The sequence below is a fragment of the Alligator mississippiensis genome, chromosome 11, assembly GCF_030867095.1.
Source record: "Alligator mississippiensis isolate rAllMis1 chromosome 11, rAllMis1, whole genome shotgun sequence".
Lineage (NCBI taxonomy): Eukaryota > Metazoa > Chordata > Crocodylia > Alligatoridae > Alligator > Alligator mississippiensis.
The window spans coordinates 38,614,798-38,637,213 of NC_081834.1; the positions used below are offsets into that span (position 1 = coordinate 38,614,798).

At 41.1% G+C, this 22,416-nt stretch overlaps 1 protein-coding gene across 1 annotated transcript in view; it reads left to right on the top strand.

The window, feature by feature from the left end:
* The window catches only part of MYO1E (myosin IE), a 170,865-nt gene that overhangs the window by 125,553 nt on the left and 22,896 nt on the right, over positions 1-22,416 (top strand). Inside the window, exons 17-22 of the mRNA XM_059714827.1 lie at positions 814-920; positions 6,775-6,873; positions 12,322-12,466; positions 18,623-18,737; positions 19,645-19,814; positions 20,764-20,909. Coding sequence (XP_059570810.1) covers positions 814-920; positions 6,775-6,873; positions 12,322-12,466; positions 18,623-18,737; positions 19,645-19,814; positions 20,764-20,909 — 782 coding nt within the window. The remainder of the gene's footprint in view (positions 1-813; positions 921-6,774; positions 6,874-12,321; positions 12,467-18,622; positions 18,738-19,644; positions 19,815-20,763; positions 20,910-22,416) is intronic.

Sequence of the window (22,416 nt, forward strand, 5' to 3'; positions counted from 1 at the left end):
TGCGGGGCTCGTACAGACCCCCCTACGCAGTGGGGGGCAACAGGGATCGCCCCCCCCTCCCCAGCACCACCTGGTGACTTGGGGCTTTTTTTTTTCAAAGTGCCAGGAGCTGGGGTGGGTGGGGGCAGCCATTGCCGAGGCTGGGAGAGCGGATGGGGGATGGGCCTGGGTGATTTGAAGATTTGGCAGTAGCTGAATCTCCAAATCAGATTCGGCCGAATTGATTTGGGACAGTGATTCAAATCACCGAATCAAATTACTGTCCCCCAAAATTGGCCAAATCCGAATCTGAGGTGAATACTAGCCACTCCGTACAGGCCTTATATTCTGTGGACCCCCAAGGATCTGCAGACCACAGGTTGAAAAACACTGCCTCAATGGATATGCAGTTTTGTTGATTGATTTTGTTTACTATATACACATACTCATGACAAGCTCTGATACATTTTAAAATTTAAATCAATTAAATGGAATTTCATTTTTTGTTAGAGCAAGGGTGGGCTTACAATACCAGAAAGAGATAATTGCTCAGAATTGTGGAGTTAAGTGTCCTTGTCTTCATTCAAAATTAGCAAGTTGAACAGAATTGTGGCCTTTTCTCCCAAGCACATAAATGTTTTCATATAGTAGTTATACATATTTGAATAGTATCTGTAGTGTCAGATTTAGCCCCTTTTTCACTAATGCTGCCTATTATACAAACAAGTAGTGTTCAGCCAAAAAATGATTATTTGATGACTGACCCATTGTAGATACATCTCAGATCACTCATCTTAATCAGCTCATATCGAAACAATATTCTTCATTTTACAGAAACAAGCAAATGATCTTGTTGGCACCCTGATGAAATGCACACCTCATTACATACGCTGCATCAAGCCCAATGAGACAAAGAAACCTCGGGACTGGGAGGAGAGCAGGTATGAGTAAGCAAAGGATGTAGCGGAGCAGAGTCAAAGCAGCAGTCCAAACAAGGCTTCCTCTTAGCCACAGAAATAGAAAATTTGTAAATCACATGATAGAGGAACAGAAGCAGACACCCTAAAGATAACTCATTAGAGAAGCTTTCAGAAAGCCTTCAGAAAGGAAGCCTATACAGGCAACCCTCACCATTCGCGTGGGATATGGTTTTGTATCCCAGGGGTGGGCGAAATGAGGCCCGCTGGCCAGATGCGGCCTGCCAGGCCATTCTATCCAGCCCACGGGGCTCCTAAAAAATTTAGAAAATTAATATTTATCTGCCTCCGGCTGCCTGTCATGCGGCCCTCGATGGCTTGCCAAAACTCAGTAAGCGGCCCTTTGCCTGAAATAATTGCCTGCCCCTGTTGTATCCCTGCGAATGACAAAATCCATGAATAAGGCACTGCGTTCATGAACGCAGTGCGCCTGGCGGCTGGCGGGGGTGGGGGCACAGCAGTGGGAGCCTGGCAGCAGCCAGCGTGAAGCTCCCGAGGCACTCCCGTAAGTGTATAAAGTGTATTTAAAATGCGGGTTCAGCATTCGCGAATATTTGAAACTGCGAATGCCAAACCTGCAAATAGTGAGGGTTTCCTGTATAGCCATTTGTTCAATTGCCTTTCCTAAACTGTGGTGTGGGGGTAGAGGGGCTGAGAAGAACAGTAGCCTCATGCTAATTAGCATTCACAGTTAATAGTTTATTTTAACTTTTCTGGGTAATCACATTTTACAGAACCTATTTGATTAACTCTACTAGGCAAGTAAGAAAAAATTATCAGTGTTACACGTTAGCAGGATGGGACTTGTTACTTTTACTTTCCTTAGGGGGAGGAAAACACTTACTAGGTAGCTAGGCAGGCACCCATGTGATATTTTATAATTCAAAGTTTGATTCATAAAAGCAAATATGTGTACAAAAGAAAACTATATAAAAGTAGCATGGCAGGTTTTTACTTCTCTAGTTTAATTTAAAATGTTTATGAGCTAGCACTTTGAACAGAAATCACTGAGGATCATAGTATTGGGTGTCTGTCTGTACTACCCAAAATATTGGCACAGGGTGGGTTTACTGCAACAAATGTTTTCTGATATTTTTTATCTTATTTTACATGACAGCTGTTGCTAGAGAATTCACCCCAATATGAGCAAACAAGCGTTTGAAATAAGTTAATGCATACCAAAAGTAATAAAATATTATATGAAATGAGTATAACATTTGTTTATGTTGCAAGATACACACCTTTCTTTTTCAAAATCTTTTTTGAATCAGGCACACTAAATTATTTAAATAATACTAAAATAATTATAATTTCTCATATAACAAGTTGATAGCGTTATGATTAAAGGAAAGGGAATGGATCAAGAGTGTTCTTCCACACATCAGGGACATACTAGAATTCACTTATTGCCACTTGGTTCATGAGCAAGTAGTCACGTGCAGATGTAGATCATTCATTGCCAAAGCCACAACCATGACCACACCTTGAGACTGTCATTTAGATGTTGGCATTAAATGAAGAAAAAAACTTCAGGAAAATCCTACCATTCAACACTGGCAACTTCCCACTCAAATTTGGGCCAAAGGATGAAAGTGATCTGAGAAAGTGTACAAAAAGATTGTGACAAATTGAAAAGCTACATGAAACATGTAAGGGTTTCATAATTTTGTTTAAAAAAATCTGAAAACAGGCCTCTTTTCTTGGAAAGTATTGATAGGCACATTTGCAAGAAAATGCGCGCTCATTTCAGAGCAAGGCTGGGGAAAATTTTTTCCAGTTTTCCAGCAAAAATGGATGTTGTCCTACAGATCCTAAGGTCATTGGTGATGAAGTGCAGAGAAGCAGGTCGACTTAATTTATCCTCATAAGAACAAGTCCTTCTCCCCTATTTTTGAAATTACAGCCTTTTGTTCTTTAAACTGGATTTCAATTTTTTAGATTATGTCCAGAAAAATAAAATGCTAAACACAAGTAGCTGTTAGTGATATCACCAGAAGAAGTTATGTTTAGTCATAAGTATTTCCAAAATAAAACTCTGAACTACAGTTTCATTTTTGGAGTGAAGGTTCATAAGATTAACCGAAGGGATATTTTGTTTTTGTTTTCCTTACGTAGTCTTGTGAACCTACTGCTATGGGAAAGTTCAGTGACACTGGAAATACACACAATTGGGTTTTACCCAGTGGTACTTTGCTGACTAATGTTAATTTAGCTTTTGAAATAAGTATCTTCTTGTGATCATTTTGTTTCATGCACCACACGCATGATCACATATTTTTTTTAAATGTCCTGTGGTTGAATATTTAATCTGCTCACTACTAAGCATGTTATTGGACTTTAATACTTTTGTTGTCGTCTTGTTAAAGAAACTGTGCCAAAAGAAGTCTGTTTTACTTTTTGCTGCTAAAACCCATGTTACTGTAGGTGTCTACTGCAATTGAATAGTTCCAAATAATTTTGTACTTTAAGAGAAGCCTTGTATCAAATCTAAGATATAGCAGGATTATTTGCTTATTCCAGAAACTGGGGTGTTTCTTCTAAAACATGTTTTTCTTTGAATGCTGGCACAGCCACTTAGACTTAATTTCAAAGTTGCTACATTAGCAGAATTCCCAGACTTTGACCTGTTTATGGGTGATGTCTGAAGACTTTCAGAGTACTTTTCCCAGAAAAAAAAAAGGAAAAATAGAAATGTCTCAAAAATTCTGTGTTGCTGGAAACTAGTATTTGGCAGGATGGTAAGAAAAAGGGAGTAATATTGTTGCTTCACTGCATTATTCCAGATGTGAATAGGAAGGAAAGCTATAAACAGGAACATATCTTTTTGAACATCAATTCTACTGTACAAGAAGCCTTGGAATGAGTTCAAAACATACTCAGATTTTTTCAAAACTCAGATTAAACATTCAGTACATTCAGTGAAGTGATGGTCAAGAAGAATGAGAATTTGAAATATCTTTATACAGAAGGAAGAAATGCTGAGTAAGGGAGCCTTTAAAAAATAAAAGTCCTTTCTAGTCCTACCTTTTATGACTTGTAAGTCTTTGTTTAAAGATTTTTTTTTAATTTAATGTTTGTAAATCTTACATTAATAAAACCTTAGCAGTCTTTCTTATTGCAAGTTAAATTTATACTATTTTATACAAATTGAAATTTGAAACCAAAAAAAGGGTAAGCCACCTTAGTAGACAGTTGCTCCTTCAACTACTCTATGTTAAACATTCAGGAGCTGGAGAAAATTCAAAGGAGAATCATAAGATTCATTCAACAGCAACAAAAGTAAAGTATAGTCACCACCTGCAGAAAGGGAGAAGGAAATACTAAAGGCAAACCTTTCCTGTGATGGTTTTCTCTAGAGGTACACTGATACATTGGTTCCATGTTGGATCGGCACCGATATGAGGAAAATTGAGAGTATTGTCAATTTGGATTTTTTTGCCTGATGTGACTGATAATGTGGCTGATAAATGCTGCATTGCATGTGTGCAGCCGAAGCATGCACGCAGCCATAAGTGTCTCCCAGCAGCCAGAGAGCAGCCCGGTCTGGCTGGTAAGTCTGGTGGAGGGAAGGGGCGTGGGGAAGTAGATTGAGGCCCCTGTGGTGAGGGGGGAAGTGGGGCTGGGGCTGGGGCATGGGACAGAGCCACGGCTCATCTAGGGGGTATGGGGGAGGCGGGCACCTTTTGCCTTTGCGTGCACCACTGGAGGGCATGGGGGGGGGCGTGTGCCCCCCAGATCTGTGCAGGGTGAGGGTAGTCTGTCACTGCAGGCTGGGGCCAGGGCTGCACCAGGCTCTTTCCTGTGGGGGCTGGGCCGAGCTGCACTCAGGGTGGACAGTGGCGGCACTGGGAGGAGGGGTTGGGGGAGGCTTCAGAATTCACCATAGCCCCCCTCCCAGCACTGCCACCGCCCGCTCAGAGTGCTGCCTGGCCCAGCCTCCTGCTGAGAAGAGCCTGGCACAGCCCCCAGCCTGCAGCAGCAGCCCACCCTTACCCCACACGCAGATCCGGGGGCACATGCCCCCCATGCCCTCCCAGGGTGCACACAACAGCGGAAGCCACCCCCACTCCCTTCCGTGTGCTCCCTGGATGAGTCATAGCTCCATCCCATGCTCCGTCCACCCTGGCTGGGCAGCACCTGCTCCAGCCCCACTCCCTCCCTCACTGCAGGGGCCTCGATCTGCCCCCCCCACCCCTCCCTCTCATCACCCCTTCCCCCACAACTGACTTACCAGCCAGACGCCACTTCCCAGGCTGTGGGGCTGCATATCAGAATTGGATCGGTATTGGCCAACATGGCTTGTTAAAAATCGGACATCAGTATCTGCCCAAAAAAATCTCTTATCAGTGCACCCCTAGTTTTCTCCTGTGGTATGTAAGTGGAAACCATTAGCCAGTGTGCAGAACCGATGTAAAAGGGCTTTACACAAAAAACTGTAGAGATACCAAAAGAATGGGGTCTTGCATCCCAGTCTGTAGAGAGTACAGAGTTTAGAAACTGTTAGTACAGCCTGAGGGTCTTTATGACACCAGAACTGTCAGTGTGAAAACTGCTGGACATACTCTGGCCATTCTCTGAGCCTGCCCACGGCACTGCAGAGCTAGTATTCATGATACACAGGATCATGCTAACCAAACAGTCTGCTTTCTGGCTATAAAGTGGCAATGTGGCTTTTGGGGGGTTCTGCAGCCATCAAATTTAGCCCTTTTTGAATATTCTTGATTCTAAATAGCCACATTCAGATCTTTTGTAGGCCTACTTATTGCTTAACTTTAAGCTACATAAAGTTACGTGAAAATTACATAAGCTATGTACACATGTTGCTAAGATCTGGGAAAATTCTCCTGGGTTTGTTTTCTTAATTAAAAAAAAAAAAAAAACTTACCCGGAAATGGCTGAACAGACCCTGCTGAAACCCTGAAGAGCAAAGAACTTGCATTGCTGATGCTGACACTGTGCAGGCGGGGGGGCTGCTTACAGCTGACCCTGACTGCTCGGGTTCAGCCTGCACCTCCCTACAGCCCATGTAGAGATTATGAAGAGGGCTTGTTCTGCTCCCTGTTTAGCTGCAGCAGTAGAATCTAGTGAGTGACATGATGTCTCCTGGAGCAAGGTGGGTGGGGGGCAGGAGCAAAGAACCCTGGGATAGTGGAGGATCTCAGAAGAGATTGTGTACAGACATTCGCTCTCCCAAGAGTCTTGGGAGTCATTTAACCCTGGCTGTTCCTGGGTTATTTTTCTCCTATAGTGGTCATTTTTGCTCTGGGAGAAAAATCCTGAACATCTGTACACTCATGATTTCTACTCAGAAAGCAGCTGCTTTCCCAGGAGAAACTGAATGTGTGTACATGGCTGAAGAAAAAAAGAAAACAAGTCAGTAAGTGTTAGAACCAAGAACAGTGAACTAATCAAATCTTGAAATAGGCATTAGAGCTTTCATTTAAACAAAATGGAAAAAAAACTCAAACTGGAAAGTTAAAATTTGATTAAAAAAAAAGGACATTTAAATAAATGTGAATGAGGTTAACCAAGAGAACAAAACAGAGAACAGAGAACAAAATATGAGATGAGACTCCCTTACAAGGGACAGAAGTGCCATGCAAATATGAGTCCTTCTGAGAAACAAGATTTAGTGCCACCCTGGAGAGATATATTATTCCCTCCATATTCTCCCAAGAGTAAGAATGCACAAACATCTGCATGGGTTTGGAAATAGAAGCATTAGACAGAATGCAGAATTGTAAGGATACATCAATTCACTAGCATGTTGGAATTATAAAGGAATACTAAGTCTCATTTGGGTTCTTTTTGTCCACAGGGTAAAGCATCAAGTGGAATATTTAGGACTGAAAGAAAATATTCGAGTAAGGAGAGCAGGCTATGCATACAGAAGAATCTTCAAAAAGTTTTTGCAGAGGTATAGTAGTAATGGCACTGGAAAATTCATGGACTGTAGTTTGCGTAATGGTGAATAGAGAAAAAAATGTCACAAGCCATGAAAGCTTTCAGTTCTCTCCCAATGATCTTTATTATGAAACATACAGTTTAAGTCTTTGTTGAAGTGATGTTGTTGCCATGGGCTAAGTATAGACAGTCAAAAAGCCCGAGGCTGAATTGATTCAATCTTTGCAGGTTAGTCTAAACTGCATAGATTGAACTGATAAGCAAGTGAAGAGACATTCACTTGCTTATCCATGTGCCTGCAGTGGCCCAGGCCAGAAGCTGGGGGGGCACTAGAGCATGCCTCCCAGCCTGCCAGCCACTGCCAAAGGGAAGGGAAGGAAGCCCTCAGAGGTTTCCCCCCAACTCCTTGCTCAAGTGGAGGGGAGCCTGCTAATTATGATGGAGGAGGTTTAAATCCACACACTGGCCCGCACTGACCCCAGCTGGGGACTTCCTGGCTGAGGCAGGGAGGTGGGGGGAAGCCATCAGAGGCTTCCACCCTGTTACCCCACTCAAAAGAAGGGTGGGGTGTGGCCAGTCCCCGACCCAGCCTAGCTGCCTGAGTATGACGGGGATGGGGGGAGGAGTTTATACCCCTACCCTGGCCTGCACTGACCCCAGCCGGGGTCTGCCTGGTGGGGCAGGGGGAAGCCCTCGGAGGCTGTTCTCCCCCCTCCCTGCTCAAGCAGACAGGAGGGGTGTGGCTAAGGTTGCCAAGCCAGGGCCTAGCCATGCCCCCCTCCCTGCTCAAATGGGGAGGGAGAGGAACCCTCTGAGAGCTTGGCCCTGCCAGGCTTCTCCTCCTCCCCCTCTCCCTGCAGCTGGGGTCTTGTGCTAGGGTTTCCTCCCCCCACCAACCCCTTCTCTGCCAGCTGGAGCAATGATATTCCTCTGGCTAGGGAGCAGAGGGGCAGGACAGACACTGCTCTGCTGGAGCAGACAGCACAGCACAGTCCAGGGCTGCAAAACATCCTGGGATGCTTGGGGATTGTGATTTACCTTGAATCAAGAGGGGATCTGGGACAGATGTTCCATGAACCGGTTTGACCTAACTCAGTTAAGTCTGATACTATATTCAACCTGGTTTATCTTAAACTGGTTTTGGCCATTTTGAAAGCAGTTTATGTGCACCGAACTTCTGTTCTGTTACAGGTTTAAACCAGTTTCTGATTACATAAACCAGTTTATGTGTAACTTCTGTCCCAATGGTCCATGAAATATGTAAAGATCAAGAATTTTTGTGTATGATATCTTTTATTGAACTAACTGCATAGTTGGGAGAAACATAGATAAGCTTTTGAGTATCACAGAGAAGCAGACACAGTGGCAGATGGAACAAAGGGCTTGTGCACAGCTCCATATGTAGGCAAAAATAGGACACAAGATAAATTAGCAGGTAGCCAACAGACAGGAGAAATGCAGTAAAAATCTGATAATTGAAGAACATGATCATTCAGGAGGGTTTTATCACCTGTGAAGTGCAGAGATTCGCAAGTATTTGGTAGATTATAATGGACCGTGAAGTCACTGTCTAGGTTAAATCCCTGGTACATTTGTGTAATAGGCTAATGATTCCCCCCCTCCCCCCCTCTTGCCTTTTGAAGGTGGTTGGTAGATTTGCTTTGAGTTTGAGAACTGAGGTGTGACAGGGAGTGATTTTTCTGTTTAAGAGATATTAAGGGATTACATTTTATTAAGAGATTTAAAGAAGCATGGGCTTTTAAAAGCCAGCTTTACCATTAAGAATCATCATAGTTTACCTGAAGTGTCAGTTCCTCCTGTAAGGTGGGTTATGAGAGTTCCCCAGAGATAAAGAATTAGGATCAACTGGAATGAAGAGCTAACAAATTATTCAGTAGAACACTCTGTCTATGAAACCCATTTTCTTCTGAATGTTTTAGAGCTCCTGCTGGCTAGTGCTGTATATAGAGAAAAACATTAAACTATTCACTGGCTCCTATGAGGTGAAATTAAAGTAATTTCATTCAAATATTTATATGTATTTCAACTTTTATTGAAGTAATTAATGTACAGCTACTTAGGATCAAATCATGGCAGATTGGCAAACTGGTTCTTTTCTTAAGAGCTTTTGTGCTACATTTGAGATTCAAGGTTTTCATTTTTAAACTAAGTTATTTTTGCAAAGAATGGGATCGGAAGGTCAACCCAACATTACCATCTGCATCCCTTAGAGGGGACAGAACCAAGCTGCTCAAGAATAGCCACCTCTCCCTGTCAGAGATTTTTAACACTTTTATGGTTAAGGAAGGTCTGTAATAATAAGCATGACAATAGTTTTCATTCACTTTCATGCCTCAGCCAGGAAGACCAGTTCAGTCTCAGTACGAAGATGTCATGTATAAAACCAGATTCACTCTGTCAAGAGTGATATTTGGGATATCCTAACCAAACTCAGGATATATAAAGCCTGTGTATTCTTTTAGAAAACGTTAGGCCAAATTCACTGGTGAAGTAGCTCCAGAGAAGTCAGAGTTATTCCAGAAATAAATTGTCTCTCTATCCTGGAATGATTCATCCTGGAATAACCCTTCACATTATTCTACTTCCAGTATTTATGTGCTCCTGATTGCCTTAGCATGCCTCAAAATGTTATGTTGAGAGTTAAAAGTTAGAGAATACATGCTCTTTGGCAGGCAGAATAATGAACTAATAATAGTTGTTAAATATAGCCTCTGCTAGATAGTGGTGAAACACTGACCATGTGTGAGGGTCATGCAGATGCGGAAATCTCTCTGAATAAGAGGTCTGAACAATGAAAGCTGCATGGCAGCTAAGGAGGAAGGTGAATTGAATTCTACTTCCTTGCTCATATGCAGAGATCTACAAGCAACCTGCCTGCAGTAGGAGTTAGTCCCTTGTTTCAGAGCAGTTTTGTAAAGTTTAACTTTTTGTTATAAGTAAAACTCTTCCTGCACCCTTTTCATTCACAGTTCCCTAACATCCAGAACAAGCTCTGTTCTGACACCATGAGTCAGTGTGAGTAAAAAGTGGACCGAGGCATGGGATGGACAGGAAATGCATGCTTGTACAGTTGTTTTCATTGGGAGCTCCTTGGCAGCTCCATATAAGTGGTGATTTCTGGGCTGAATAGACTTTTATGTCTGAAGTTTACATTTGCATGCCAAAAGCCAAAGTCACTGAAAAGGCCTATGTGTTTTAAAGCATAACCGATCCAAAAGCTAAACTCCATGCTTCCATATTTAGACATATGACCTAGCTGCTTACTATGGGTTTAGAATGGATTACTTTTTTTTTTTTGGCAGTCATGAGTTGGCCTTTTTTCAGAAGTGTTTTAGCCACAGGCTAGTGCTTGTGCTTGATGCCTTCTGCCACCTCAAATTGCATGTGAGATTGAACAGCCTAGATATGTGGAAAGCAATATTACTAATTGAAATGAACAGCTTTGTAAGATACACACATGTGCCTGGAGTGTGCTGTGTCACATGGTAGTACACAATGATACAATCGTATTGTCACATTATACACTAATGTGGCTATGCTGAAAGACATTTCATGTAGTGAATGTTTAAAATGATCATGATGGATGTAACTGGTGAGAAAAGGAAGTTTCAAATGCATTTTTATTTTGTGTCTGTGGAGTTTATTTATATTGAAAAGATTAAACTGTCCCATTTCTGTTTATGTAGGTGTCATTTAGGTTTCCTTACACTAACTTAGACTCTGCCAGATACAGACATTAACCTACTTGCATCTACTCTATTGATGAATATATGTGCTTATGATCCAGTCTAACTTAAATGGGAGGGAAGGCATTTAATTTATTTCTTCTTACTTCTCCACATAAAAATTTCTCTCATGCAGTTTGTGCATATGCAAGTCTAAGATAGTGATCCTGTATTGTCCAAGTTGCATCATCATAGCCAATAGTACCTCTGCATTTCCCCTTAATGGGTGCATAAAGCTAGCCAATTTGTTATTATAAATATAGCCCCTTTACCGAGTTGTTTACAAGCTATCCCAATTTTTGCTGAAGTTCAGACAAATAATTTATCTGCTGGATTCTTCAGTCTGTCTCCTTCCTTTAATTGTTTATGGTTTGTTATTTATGTTGTGTGGTGTGTCACTCAAATTGCATGGCATTGGTTTTGCTCCCTGTTTGATTGAGTAACTTTGTGTACAGAAGAAATAATAATGGAGATGCCCCAATATACATTTTCTAACAATTCCTTGTGTGAAAATTTGGGAACCTTTTGGAGTTTGGGAACACATTCACTAATACTGAAAAAGCTACCTGAATCTTTATGAAAAGTATGAACACAGGAAACGAAACCAAACTCAGCGTTTAGCACCAACCACTATTTCCACTATTACCACTAATAAATATCGTTCACTCTGTACACCTAGCATGCCTGGTAAGTGTTAGGAAAACAAAGTTATGTTAAAGTTGTCCAAAATGGAGATGAATATCAATTGCAAGGAGGGTTGGCATGGGTTTGAGGTGGATTTCAACAGAATATCTTTTCCCACACTGATTCTCAAACCAGACTACATAACTGCTGCTCCAAAAAGTTACTTAACCCTAGACATACTGAAGTATCTAAAACCTAACACATCAGTAGACAGTGAAACAAGAAAGCATTTTAACTGCAGGTCATCAGCTACAAAATGTTATGTTTCTATCTCGGTAAGCCTTTGGAAACTAGGCAGCTAACAAGTGGTTGTACTGTGGGAGTTAGCTAGTTTCCAGGGCTGTAAATACTAGGTACCTCATTCTCCAGCTGGCCAAACATGTAACCTGTTCCCCATTACAGCATTTCACTGCTTCATTCCCTTAGTCTTCTTTATGGCCAGTTGCAAAGCATCTCTAATCTCTGAGCAGTTGGAGAGTGTCACAGTCTGCACTCCTGGAGCAGAGGACAAGCCAGGGCTTCGTGGCTCAGAGACAAGAAGAGCACTGCACTGAAACTACCCATTTCCTTACAAATTAGGGATGCTTCAAATGACCAAAACAGGACTATGGGAGAGAGTAAGCAGCACAGGAAAGAAGAACTACTTACATGTTTGGAAAGGAATCAGTGAAGGACAAAAGATGAGATACTTTGTACCAGAGTATAATTTACTGCTGATAAATGTGTGTTAAGATATTGTTAAGAGTAAAGGAAGCAAAGTTTATAATGCTTAGTTTAGTCACACTCGCACAATAAGAGACTGGGAAGTTTGAACACTGTAGTAATTCACACTGAACAGCATCAGTTTGGGAAAGGAAGAAAGCTTTAAAATAATATGTCCTTCTACTATCTGCCCCGTCAGAAATACTGGCGCAAGACAGAACAGATGGGCAAGCCCAGTGGGGGAACACTGCTTGAGAGATGGCGACATTCTACTCCTGTTGTTTGATGCCAAAATTTACTATTTTTCTTCTCTCTCACTGCTGTTTAAGATATGCCATTCTGACAAAAGCAACCTGGCCTTCCTGGAAAGGAGAGGAGAAACAAGGAGTTCTCCACTTGCTTCAGTCAGTCAACATGGACCCTGACCAATTCCAGCTTGGGAAAACTAAAATCTTCATCAAAGCTCCAGAGTCTGTGAGTATGTCAGATCCTACCTCTTTAAACAGGATAGTGTTAAGCCTTGATAGGTAGCTGCCTACCCAGATGCTATGCAAGAGGCCTGCAGTGTCAATTTAGATAGGTTGGGCAGATGATATATAGATGTTTGTATCCAAAGGCTTAGTGGTCCCTGTATAAGGGACATAATAAGTAATAAGGGAGCTAAAAATTTATTTTCAAGCAGTGAGCAGGAAGAAGGTTTCATAAGCAAGAGAAGACAGAAGGTAAAGATGCTTTGGTAGAGATTTCTTTTACATTTCCCATGAAGGTTTCGTGGCTGTACTTAGGTAGCCATAAATTGTCATAGGAGAGGGAGTCACAGTATATAACCGTTGGTCCAAGATAGGAAATTGTCAGTGAAAGAATACTCCTAACTGATAGAGGAAGTTAAGAGAAAACCCTCAAGATATTATGGTGAAGAAATGTTTGTCTTTACTAGATAAGCACCAAACATTGTAAAATGCCTGTGACTCAGATCTCACACCTAATGTGCATGAGGGGGGCTGCAATTATCCCTAGTTGCCAAACTTTGGTGCACACCTATTGAAAAATCTTTTCTTCTTTTTAAGTTTATTATTCAGAAAAGTTCAATCTAACTAAGAAAAATGTATCTCATTCACTACCACACATTTATCATCAGTCCTGAGGCAGATTAAGTTTTATGGATGACTGTGCATGGGGACAGGTTTGAAATCGGAGATTACTTTGCTCAGGTAGTACTTTAAGTTCTGTATGCAAGTAAAAGCAGAAACCTTTGCCCTATTGATTGTTCTATTGATTTTCCTTTTCAGTCTAGACATTCATTTTGTGCTGTATGAAGTACCAGGAATTCAGACAGTAAGTGGGCTATGCCTGATCATGTGGAAAGACTGCTGTCTTACACGTAAAAGGAAAAAAAATTACGGATGTTCTTAGCAGTCATAACAAAAGCTGCATGTTTTCCACAAAATATTATGAGATAAAATTGATTATTCAGGAACGTTAAGGATTTCAACTCCTACTAGCTGAAAAGGAAAATGATATTTAATGCACTGTTTGTATAAAGTCACAATCACATCATGATCCCAGGCTCCCCGTACACCAGCAATATGACACATTAGAATCCGATCCCTGGTCGTACAGTTGCATCTCCTGTCATGAGTAGTATGGCAGGAAGCATAATTGTTGGTTTTGTGCTTCAGATCCCATGGCTCCTTTAGTTGAACATCTGCCAGGGGCCATAGTCACATAACTGAATTACACTACTACGATAGCTTTGCATTTTGACCAACACACAAATTAGAAATCAAAAAAAGGTATTAGCTCATTTGCAGTCATACAATCATAGAAAGTTAGGGTTGGAAGGGACTTCAGGAGGTCATCTAGTCCAACCTCCTGCTCAAAGGAAGACCATCCCCAACTAGATCATCCCAGCCAACTGTTGGACATGGAAATTAACTTTTCTGACATAAACAGACATAATGACATAAAGAGACAGTGTAGTGTATCTTTAACCAGGAAAAGTTTCTTTATATTTTTTATTATATTAGACTGGCGTCCAGTCTGATTTAGATTTAAAACTAAGTCATATATCCATAATATCTACTGGAAGATTCAGTAGAAATAATGAGGGAGAAATTCATGGAAGATTCTTGAGAGTTGGTTGAAAATATTGAAAAATATTCACCCTCCTCAATTTTTGAGGTTGGGGGAAGGGGGAGAATCACACTGTTTTTGACAGTGGTTAGCAAAGAATTTGAAACTTTTTTTTTAAATTAGAATCCTAATTTTCCACTAGGTTGGATGAAAGCAAACATTTTCCAGCTAGGTTTGTATTTCCCAAAATCATTATTCTATAAATTTCATTTTATTAAATTCATCATACTGCTAGGGTCACATTTCTTTTAAAAGAAGGAAAGCCTTTAAAGACTGTCTCTTGATATTTGTTTTGTTCTGGTTTTTGTAGTCCAAGTAAAAAGAATACTATGATGTCACAGAAGAAATAAAATTTGTTTTGCTTTAAGGGATTGTGAAAGAACTTGACTACATAATGAATATATTTTTAAATAACTTTTCTCTGGGAATTTTACTTCACAACTTATTTTATAGTGAGAGCATTTTTTAATCTTAATATTTATATTGGATGAGGGAGAGGGTGACTTTGATGGCCTTAAATTACAGCTGATTGGATGTTTTGGTTTGATATGTTGCAATCCATAGGACTGAGCAAAAAAAATAAAAGGCAACATGAGTAGTGTTGCTGTAATCTTAAGTGCACTAGCTACTAGCTTGATCATTCCCCCACTGCAGTTGATTGGAGTTTAGTGATTGATCCTGAGGGCTAAAATTCCTATCTAACGTTTGCATGTTTGTGAAGGGAATGATGTAAGCTTTCTGTATATGGAAGATTACCAGATAACTGAGAAGTAAGATTTTATGTATGGCAGAAGGCTTTGGTTGTTTATATTTCTATTGCACACCTGAATAAATAACTTCATCTTTATGTATAAAGGCAAGGGAGGCCCTTGTGAAAGTTGTTTTTACTAGATTAAGTTTCCTTTTACTTCAAATCTATGTATGACACTATTTTTACATAGCATTTCTAAGTCTTTACAGGATTTTAGGTGGTAAATTGAAAAAAAAGAGGGGGGCTTTCTAAAGCAAATCCTTTCTGATCTGCACCCTTTCTGCATGAAAAATTTAAGGAACCTTTTACATGTAGCTTTTTAGGTGACTAAAACAGATAATATTGTTTACATTGTTTTTCAGTGATGTCTTTTTGGCAGCTTGAAAAAAACTGCCTGTGGTAGTATAACACTCTAGCAAGATATAGTAACCATCAAATGGACAATACAGTTGTGAATTGATCTCAAAGTTAGCTCGATGCGGGGGCTGCTGACAGTCATACTAAGAAAGGAGGAAAGAGTTCTCTTACAAAAATAACAATCCTTTAAACAAAAATTGGAGTGCCATATACTGATGCACTGAAATATAGTCTATCCTATCGCAGTTACAGAAACTGTTCTAATGCAAATACTAATAAAACCAAGTATGTGAATTTGAAGTGATAAGAGCTAGTATTTCTTTCACTTCTTGAGCCCACTATCAAGAATCTCACTGGGTGCTTTTATACAGTGTGTGTATATGTGTGTGTATATATATATATTTATCCTGGCCCAGTGTAAAGGTTCGACTGGGGCATAGGCAGCTGGCCTGGGGGAAGGCCCTGGAGGGAACCAGGAGGTCAGCTAGGTGAGGGTACAGTTACTGGGGCATCAGGTTGATGTCTGGATCAATGGAGCATGAAATGCGGGACCAGGTCCCCAGAGAGCCGAGAGGGAGCTATGAGAGACATAGTACAAGGTGCAAGCTAAGGGCAGAACCCAGAAGAATCAGAAAGCTGGGTGCCGAGTTCCAGGGAAGATCCAAGATCAGGACAGTGAAAACCAAAGCCAAAGGCGAGTCAGGATGCAGGGGAATCGGATACAGTAGTGAACACAAGGCTGAGACTGCAGGTGTGCTTAAAAGGGCTGAGTGGGAAGTCGCATTAGGCCAGGATCAAGGTCAGAAGTGAAAGCTCAAGAGCTTGGCCCAGCCAGGCCTGATTGGTCAGAGGCCCTAACACCCTGAAAACCTTTACCAGAAGTTTCAGTGAAAGTAACACATTGCCATTAGGTTTTCAGTTGGTCAAACTGGTATTTTACTTCTAAGCAGCATTTCACTGAAAAAATTGCAACAAGCTTTCACTAAAAATATGAAGCAGTAGTTGAGGAGATTACATCAGGTTCTTTATGTGGGGATAACAAAGGAGAGACCCAGTTTCTCACATTTTTTATCAAAATATTCAAATCAATGTCAGCGTGTATATCCTATACTTTTAGAATTGAGTGAGGAGGATTGTTTTATGTTTGTGGGTGGTATCCAGTACTAAAATAGTTGATTATAGGGAGGATGTTCTTATGGCATTGGGGTTTTACATACATGTTTGCATAGGTTTTATCATTCTGTGCATGGCTTTGAGATACTAGATAGTCAACACACAGAAGTAAAGCCAGTTTCTAAAAGGCTTGTGGTAATTTTTCAATATTAAATTTTTGTATCTAATCTCCACATTGACTGACTTAAGTTCTACATTTCAGTAGAAAAAATACCCTTTTCTTCCCATGCCCATTTCAGTACATGCACACAAACACAGAGTCCTCAATATAGAAACACTAGGGAGGCATAGCCAATTTTTAATTCCCAGCATATCTTCTCTTGTTGCACAGCAGAAGTTTGTGGGAGAGGGGAAGTTTTAACATTTAAAATGTACTTTATTGATTGTCATCACCTGGAGAACCCCTTGACATTATCCTGATATGGCTGTAACGGTCCCAATCAGGTTTAAATCTAATGAATAGTTGAGGGTTACCCAATTACATTGTATCTTGACACACATACTGCTGTCCATATCTGTGCTTGGAGTCAAGCTGTGAACTTGGCTCTGTGTCAGCAGTGGAAGCAGCAGGTCAAATCTTAAATCTGGCAAGTAAAATATAAAGTATGTGTTCCTAATGTCAATCCTTTCTTTTTTTTACCCAGATATGAAAGTTACTAGACTGGCTAGATAAGCTGTAGAGCTTTTCATACCAGAATTTTTTTTTTTCTTTTCTGCCAGAGTTCCTATAATATGCATACATTTGAGACCAGAAATTACTGTTCTGATCACCTAAATCTGACCTGCTACATCAGTGGTTCTCAACCTTGTTAGACTCAAAGCACTGTGTGGAAAATGCCAGCTCTTAGCTTTTACTGATTTTTTGACCAGAGAGAAAAATAAAAGAACAATTCTTCTGTTGCCAAGAAGTCAAAAAGAGTATAACAGGCCAGGATGTTTCTGACACTCTGGATTCTTTCTTAAAATCTCAGGATTTAGCTTGTAAATCATGGCTAGGTACTTCCACACCTACCCTGGAGTTCAGATGCTGTGCTTTGAAGGGGAGACAAAATTGGAAACACCCTTTCTGCATGAAAAATTTGAGCAACTTTTTACATGTAGCTTTTCAGATGACTAAAACAGAAAGAAGCTTGTGAAAGAAGAGTATTTACATCTTCAGTTTGTTCATCTACATGGCGGGGTATTGTGCTGAGTCAGCTTCACTTGCATTTTTCTACCCCCTCATTTGTTACATTAGATAATCTGATGCATGCTTGTAGGCATCCCTGGGCCCTGCTAGAATATATGCTGTTGTGCCACAGCTATTTTTGTTAAGGGAATGTTTTTTAAAATGCAGGTCCCTGTCTACATTGTAACTTTTAAATAATGTTGTAGCAGCACCACAACTGGTTCTAAACATGGTTTTGTCTGCATATAGCATGATTTAATGCTGTCAGACTAGACCATCTTTGAATGTATCAATCCTGTACGTTATGAAGTTTAGTTATAAATCTGCCATGATAGTTATTGGGCAGTCTCTGGTCAAAATTGAGCAACTACGTATAGGACTCTGTGACCAGTAAAACACATGAGATATGGTGTCTTCATGCAGAATCCTAGAAGGAGCTTTCCATGTTTTCTACAGGAATTCATGACCCACTTATGGATTTTAACAGTTTTGCAAGAGGAATGTACTTGGGTTTGGCAACAGCCTCCAGTATATTTATTAGAAAATTGAAATATCTGTACCTAACACAATTATATCAATAAAAATATGTCATGATTTCTATAGTTAATTCCTCAATTTTGGTTCCAGATCTTTTAGAAGCTATGTTTGGGCAGGAGATGGTATCTAGCCACCTTGTAGTACCTCCTGCATGTAAGGCAGTCTTTGTGCTAGAGCAGGGGTCAGCAAGGTTTTTGGGCAGAGTGCCACAAACACCTGCAACCTCAACTTGTAACATGATGGCATGCCAGGGGCAGACAGAAGAGGAGCCATGAGGGGGCCTAATCCTTGTTGTGGGAACATAGCTCCAGCCTCTTCCCTCCTGTCCAACCTGAGGCACATGTACCAAGCAAAATGTCTTTGCATGTCATGCTCTGGCACCCATGCCAGGGGTTACCTACCCCTGTTCTAGAGTGAAGCAAATAGATGGTTGGTTAAAAGTAAAACATGGCTTTTTCCAAGCAATCTTAATCCTCAAACTGTTTGGCTTATTTTACCTCCCTACATGCAGCTATTTTTGTTGGAAGAGATGAGAGAGCGGAAGTATGATGGATATGCTCGGGCAATCCAGAAGGCCTGGCGGAAATATGCAGCCAAGAAAAAATATGTACAGATGAGAGAAGAAGGTAGGTAATGCTGCGAGAACTAAATGAATTTTTTCAAAGACAGAAATAAAACAAAAAGAACAAGAGAAATGCCTCCCATCTGCAGTGCAAGCAATTGCACTGCAGTACAAGCTTGGACTTAAGAAGAAGCGCATTCTGCTAGCCAGTTGAAGGGCTGGGGGACAAATGTTAACTAGCATTTTGAAGGGAAGAGGGAAAAGCAGCTTCCCATGAGTTAAACAGAACCTGGGTAGCCTGGGGCTAGTACAAATTCAGCATTATAGCTGTCATGCTTAATTGCCTTCTAGGGAAATGACACACTCTTAAGTCTGAATGCTTATTACAAGACAAACCTCTTATGGCAGCAAAGGACTTTGAATAGTACTCTGGTGTTGGCATTGTTATCGTGTATTCCAGGGGAAAATATTGCTAAACACAACAGTTGCATGCTTTTTTAGAGCTATTTTGTCAGAGAGTCCCAAATCATGTGTTTGAGTATGTTCAGGCCTTTAATGGCTCCTTTGGTCTTGACTACTGCAACACTCAAGGGATTGGATTCATGTACTATTAACCATTTGTGTTAAATTAGAAATGTCTGTCTCCCCCCCCCCCACTTAAAACCCCACCAGTTTCAAACATATCTATTGTCCTCATTAATCAGAGTTTAGATTTATCCCAGAGCTTCCCCAATTCTGGAAGTGCTTTCATTTCATTTCTATTAGACAGACATCAGTATGTTTTAATAGGCCTGACTGAAAGTGCATCCCAGCCAGTAGAAAGGATTAGCAGGGAAACTTATATTTTTGCCCCCTTCTTTCAGACAAATATTTTTGTTTTTATTTCCTCCTAATTTGAAACTTAATATAAAGTCCTTTTAGCTCTTTCTTTAGTAAATACCACTAACTAATGACTACTTTGGGTATTCAAGCCTCAGATCTGTTGGTGAACAAGAAAGAAAGAAGGCGAAACAGCATTAACAGGAACTTTATTGGGGACTACATAGGCATGGAAGAGCATCCAGAGCTACGCCAGTTTGTGGGCAAGAGAGAAAAGATTGATTTTGCTGATACTGTCACAAAATATGACAGACGATTTAAGGTATGATTAGGGAAAAACCCAGTGATCACGAGTCCAGCCGTGTCTTTTTGGAGCTACCCATTAATGGAACGTCCAGTGTGCTTTAATGGAACATCCCATGTGCCAGCCCGGGCCTGCACTCCTGCTACCCTGCCTTGGGCCCCTGCTGGCCCTGGCCACGGGCACTGATGCAGACCCTGCGTTGATGCCTGTCCCCACCACTCGCTGCTTCTCACTGCTGCCGCTTCTGCCCACCCGCCTGCCCACCGGCCACTCTGACCCCATGTGCCAGCCTGGGCACTGGCACTCCTGCTGCCCCACTCTGGGCCTGGGCCCCTGCCAGCCCTGGCCCTGGGCCCTGTACTCCTGCTGCCCCACCTGGGTGCAGGCCCCCACTGGCCCTGGCTCTGGGCACTGGTGCAGGCCCCGCGCTCCTCACCATCTCCACCGCTTCGACTGGTGAACTCAGGCGGCAGAGCATCCCACAGGAGCGGTGTGGATATTTGCAGACGGCCGGGAGCAGGGGGGTTTGCAGCCTCCCCACTACATGCCTGGCTGGCTGTAAACCCCACCCTGCTCCCGGCCAGCTGCAAAACCGCACCCCCTCCATGGGATGCTCCACTGCCCCCCCCAGTCTGTGTTCACCAGCCATGCCTGGATTCTCCCCACCCTCCACCCCCACCCGCTGCCACTCAACACACTTGCTGCTGCCGCCACTGCTGCTTCTCCCCGCCTTCTCGCCAAAACTTGCTGATTCCACTGAGTGCTATAGCAAAAGTGGCTGAGCGCTCAGTGAAATCAGGTATCAATTTTAAATGAGCGCTATAGTGAAAAAGCGCTAATTGAAACCACATTAAGTGGGGGTTGCCTGTATGTTATATGCCTATGGAGCATCTTTGTGTTTCTCATTAAATGATCACAGGTGCCTCCACATTTTGTTAGTACCACAAATTTATTTTTTACATTTCAGGGTGTGAAGCGAGACCTTGTCCTCACTCCAAAGTGCATATACTTAATTGGTCGTGAAAAAGTGAAGCAAGGTCCAGAGAGGGGCCTGGTGAAAGAGGTGTTAAAGAGGAAGATTGAAGTGGAAAGAGTTCTTACAGTTTCTCTAAGGTCAGTACCTAGCCAGGGGCTTTTCTCCTGGCAGGGGGGAAAAATCCCCTGTAGAAATGGGAAAAAGGAGATGATTTACAAAGGCTGAAATCACATGAGCACTCCTCAGTTAATTAAAAAATTAATGACAACAATAGGACCAGTTCTGGAAACTACAGTTCATTTCCATTTTTGTCAATATGCTAAGTTCAGAAACGCACACACATTTTCTGAGTGCCAGTTAAAGTGGTACTGTCTTTACCAGTAGTTCAGTTTATCAAGTGTTTTCCCAGAAAATCTGTTTTGCAACAGAATTATCAATCACTGTAATTAATGTTAATTAGATGCTAATGAGTCTTGATCCAAACTCCCCCTCCCAAGAGTAATTTTCAGTGATTTTTAGGTACACTGTGCATGAGCCCTATGCTTCTTGGTGTGCTGCCAGTAAAGCCTGCTGAAATGACATTTTTACTCTTGCCTTTCTATGTCAAGCCTTTAATCCCGGTGGGTTTCTCAGCATTTCTGCTGACTCAGTGCCAAACAAATCCCAGATTGCAGGAAATAGCTTCTGTATCCATATAAAGCTGAGAAACCCACTTCCAGGTGACTAAGTACAAAACAGGAAGAGATTACACATCAGACAAATGGACTTTCATCAAAATCACTTCATCCCTCAAAGAAAGAGAACAGTCTTGCTGTTTTTGCATTTGTTTCCAGTTTGCCAGAGCTACCACCATTTTAAGTACACACTTATAAATCCCTGGCTCATTAGCTCATTTAAAAACCTTTGGATAGACATTATGAGGTGCTTAGCAAAGAGCAAAATTAGATTTCTATATTGTTCTTAATTCACAGCTCTTTCTAGTTTTCTAGTAGCAGGAAAAGGTGTGTCCATTTTAGAGTGATCTCAAGCCTTGCATAGTGGTCTTGTTCTGTATTGATTTAGGAAAATAATGTTAAATGGGGTAAGAAACAAGCAACAAAAAATATTATTTGTCCATTATGGAGAATCGGAGAACTCGGGTGGCAAGAATTAAAATTTTCCTTGAGATTCTCAATAGATTGTTTACTGAATTCATTACATCTTCCTGCAGCAATTTTAATGCCTATATGTTTGCATGTATGTGAAACTAACACCGAATATTAATGCACAAAAAATGCCAGGCCTAATTTTTTAGAGATGCCACGTTGAGATTTTAATAAAAGTTTTTCATATTTTTAATTCTTTCATAAACTAAATTAATCTCTCAGCCTTAAATATTCCACATCTTTTTTAAATCATTTGATCACTGAGCCAACTTTGAAATGAATCTGAAATGTTCTTCTATTATATATATATTTCAAATGGTTCAATACTTGTATAGATTATAGTCTTCCTTCAATATGTGGTAATTTAATAGGGATACCAAAAAAGAGTGTGTGTGTGTGTGTTTATACAGGGGTGAAGTACAGTGAGAGAGAAAAAAAGATAATAATCTATTTTTCAAATACTAGTTTACCTAAGCAACTGTTATCTCAACAATATATT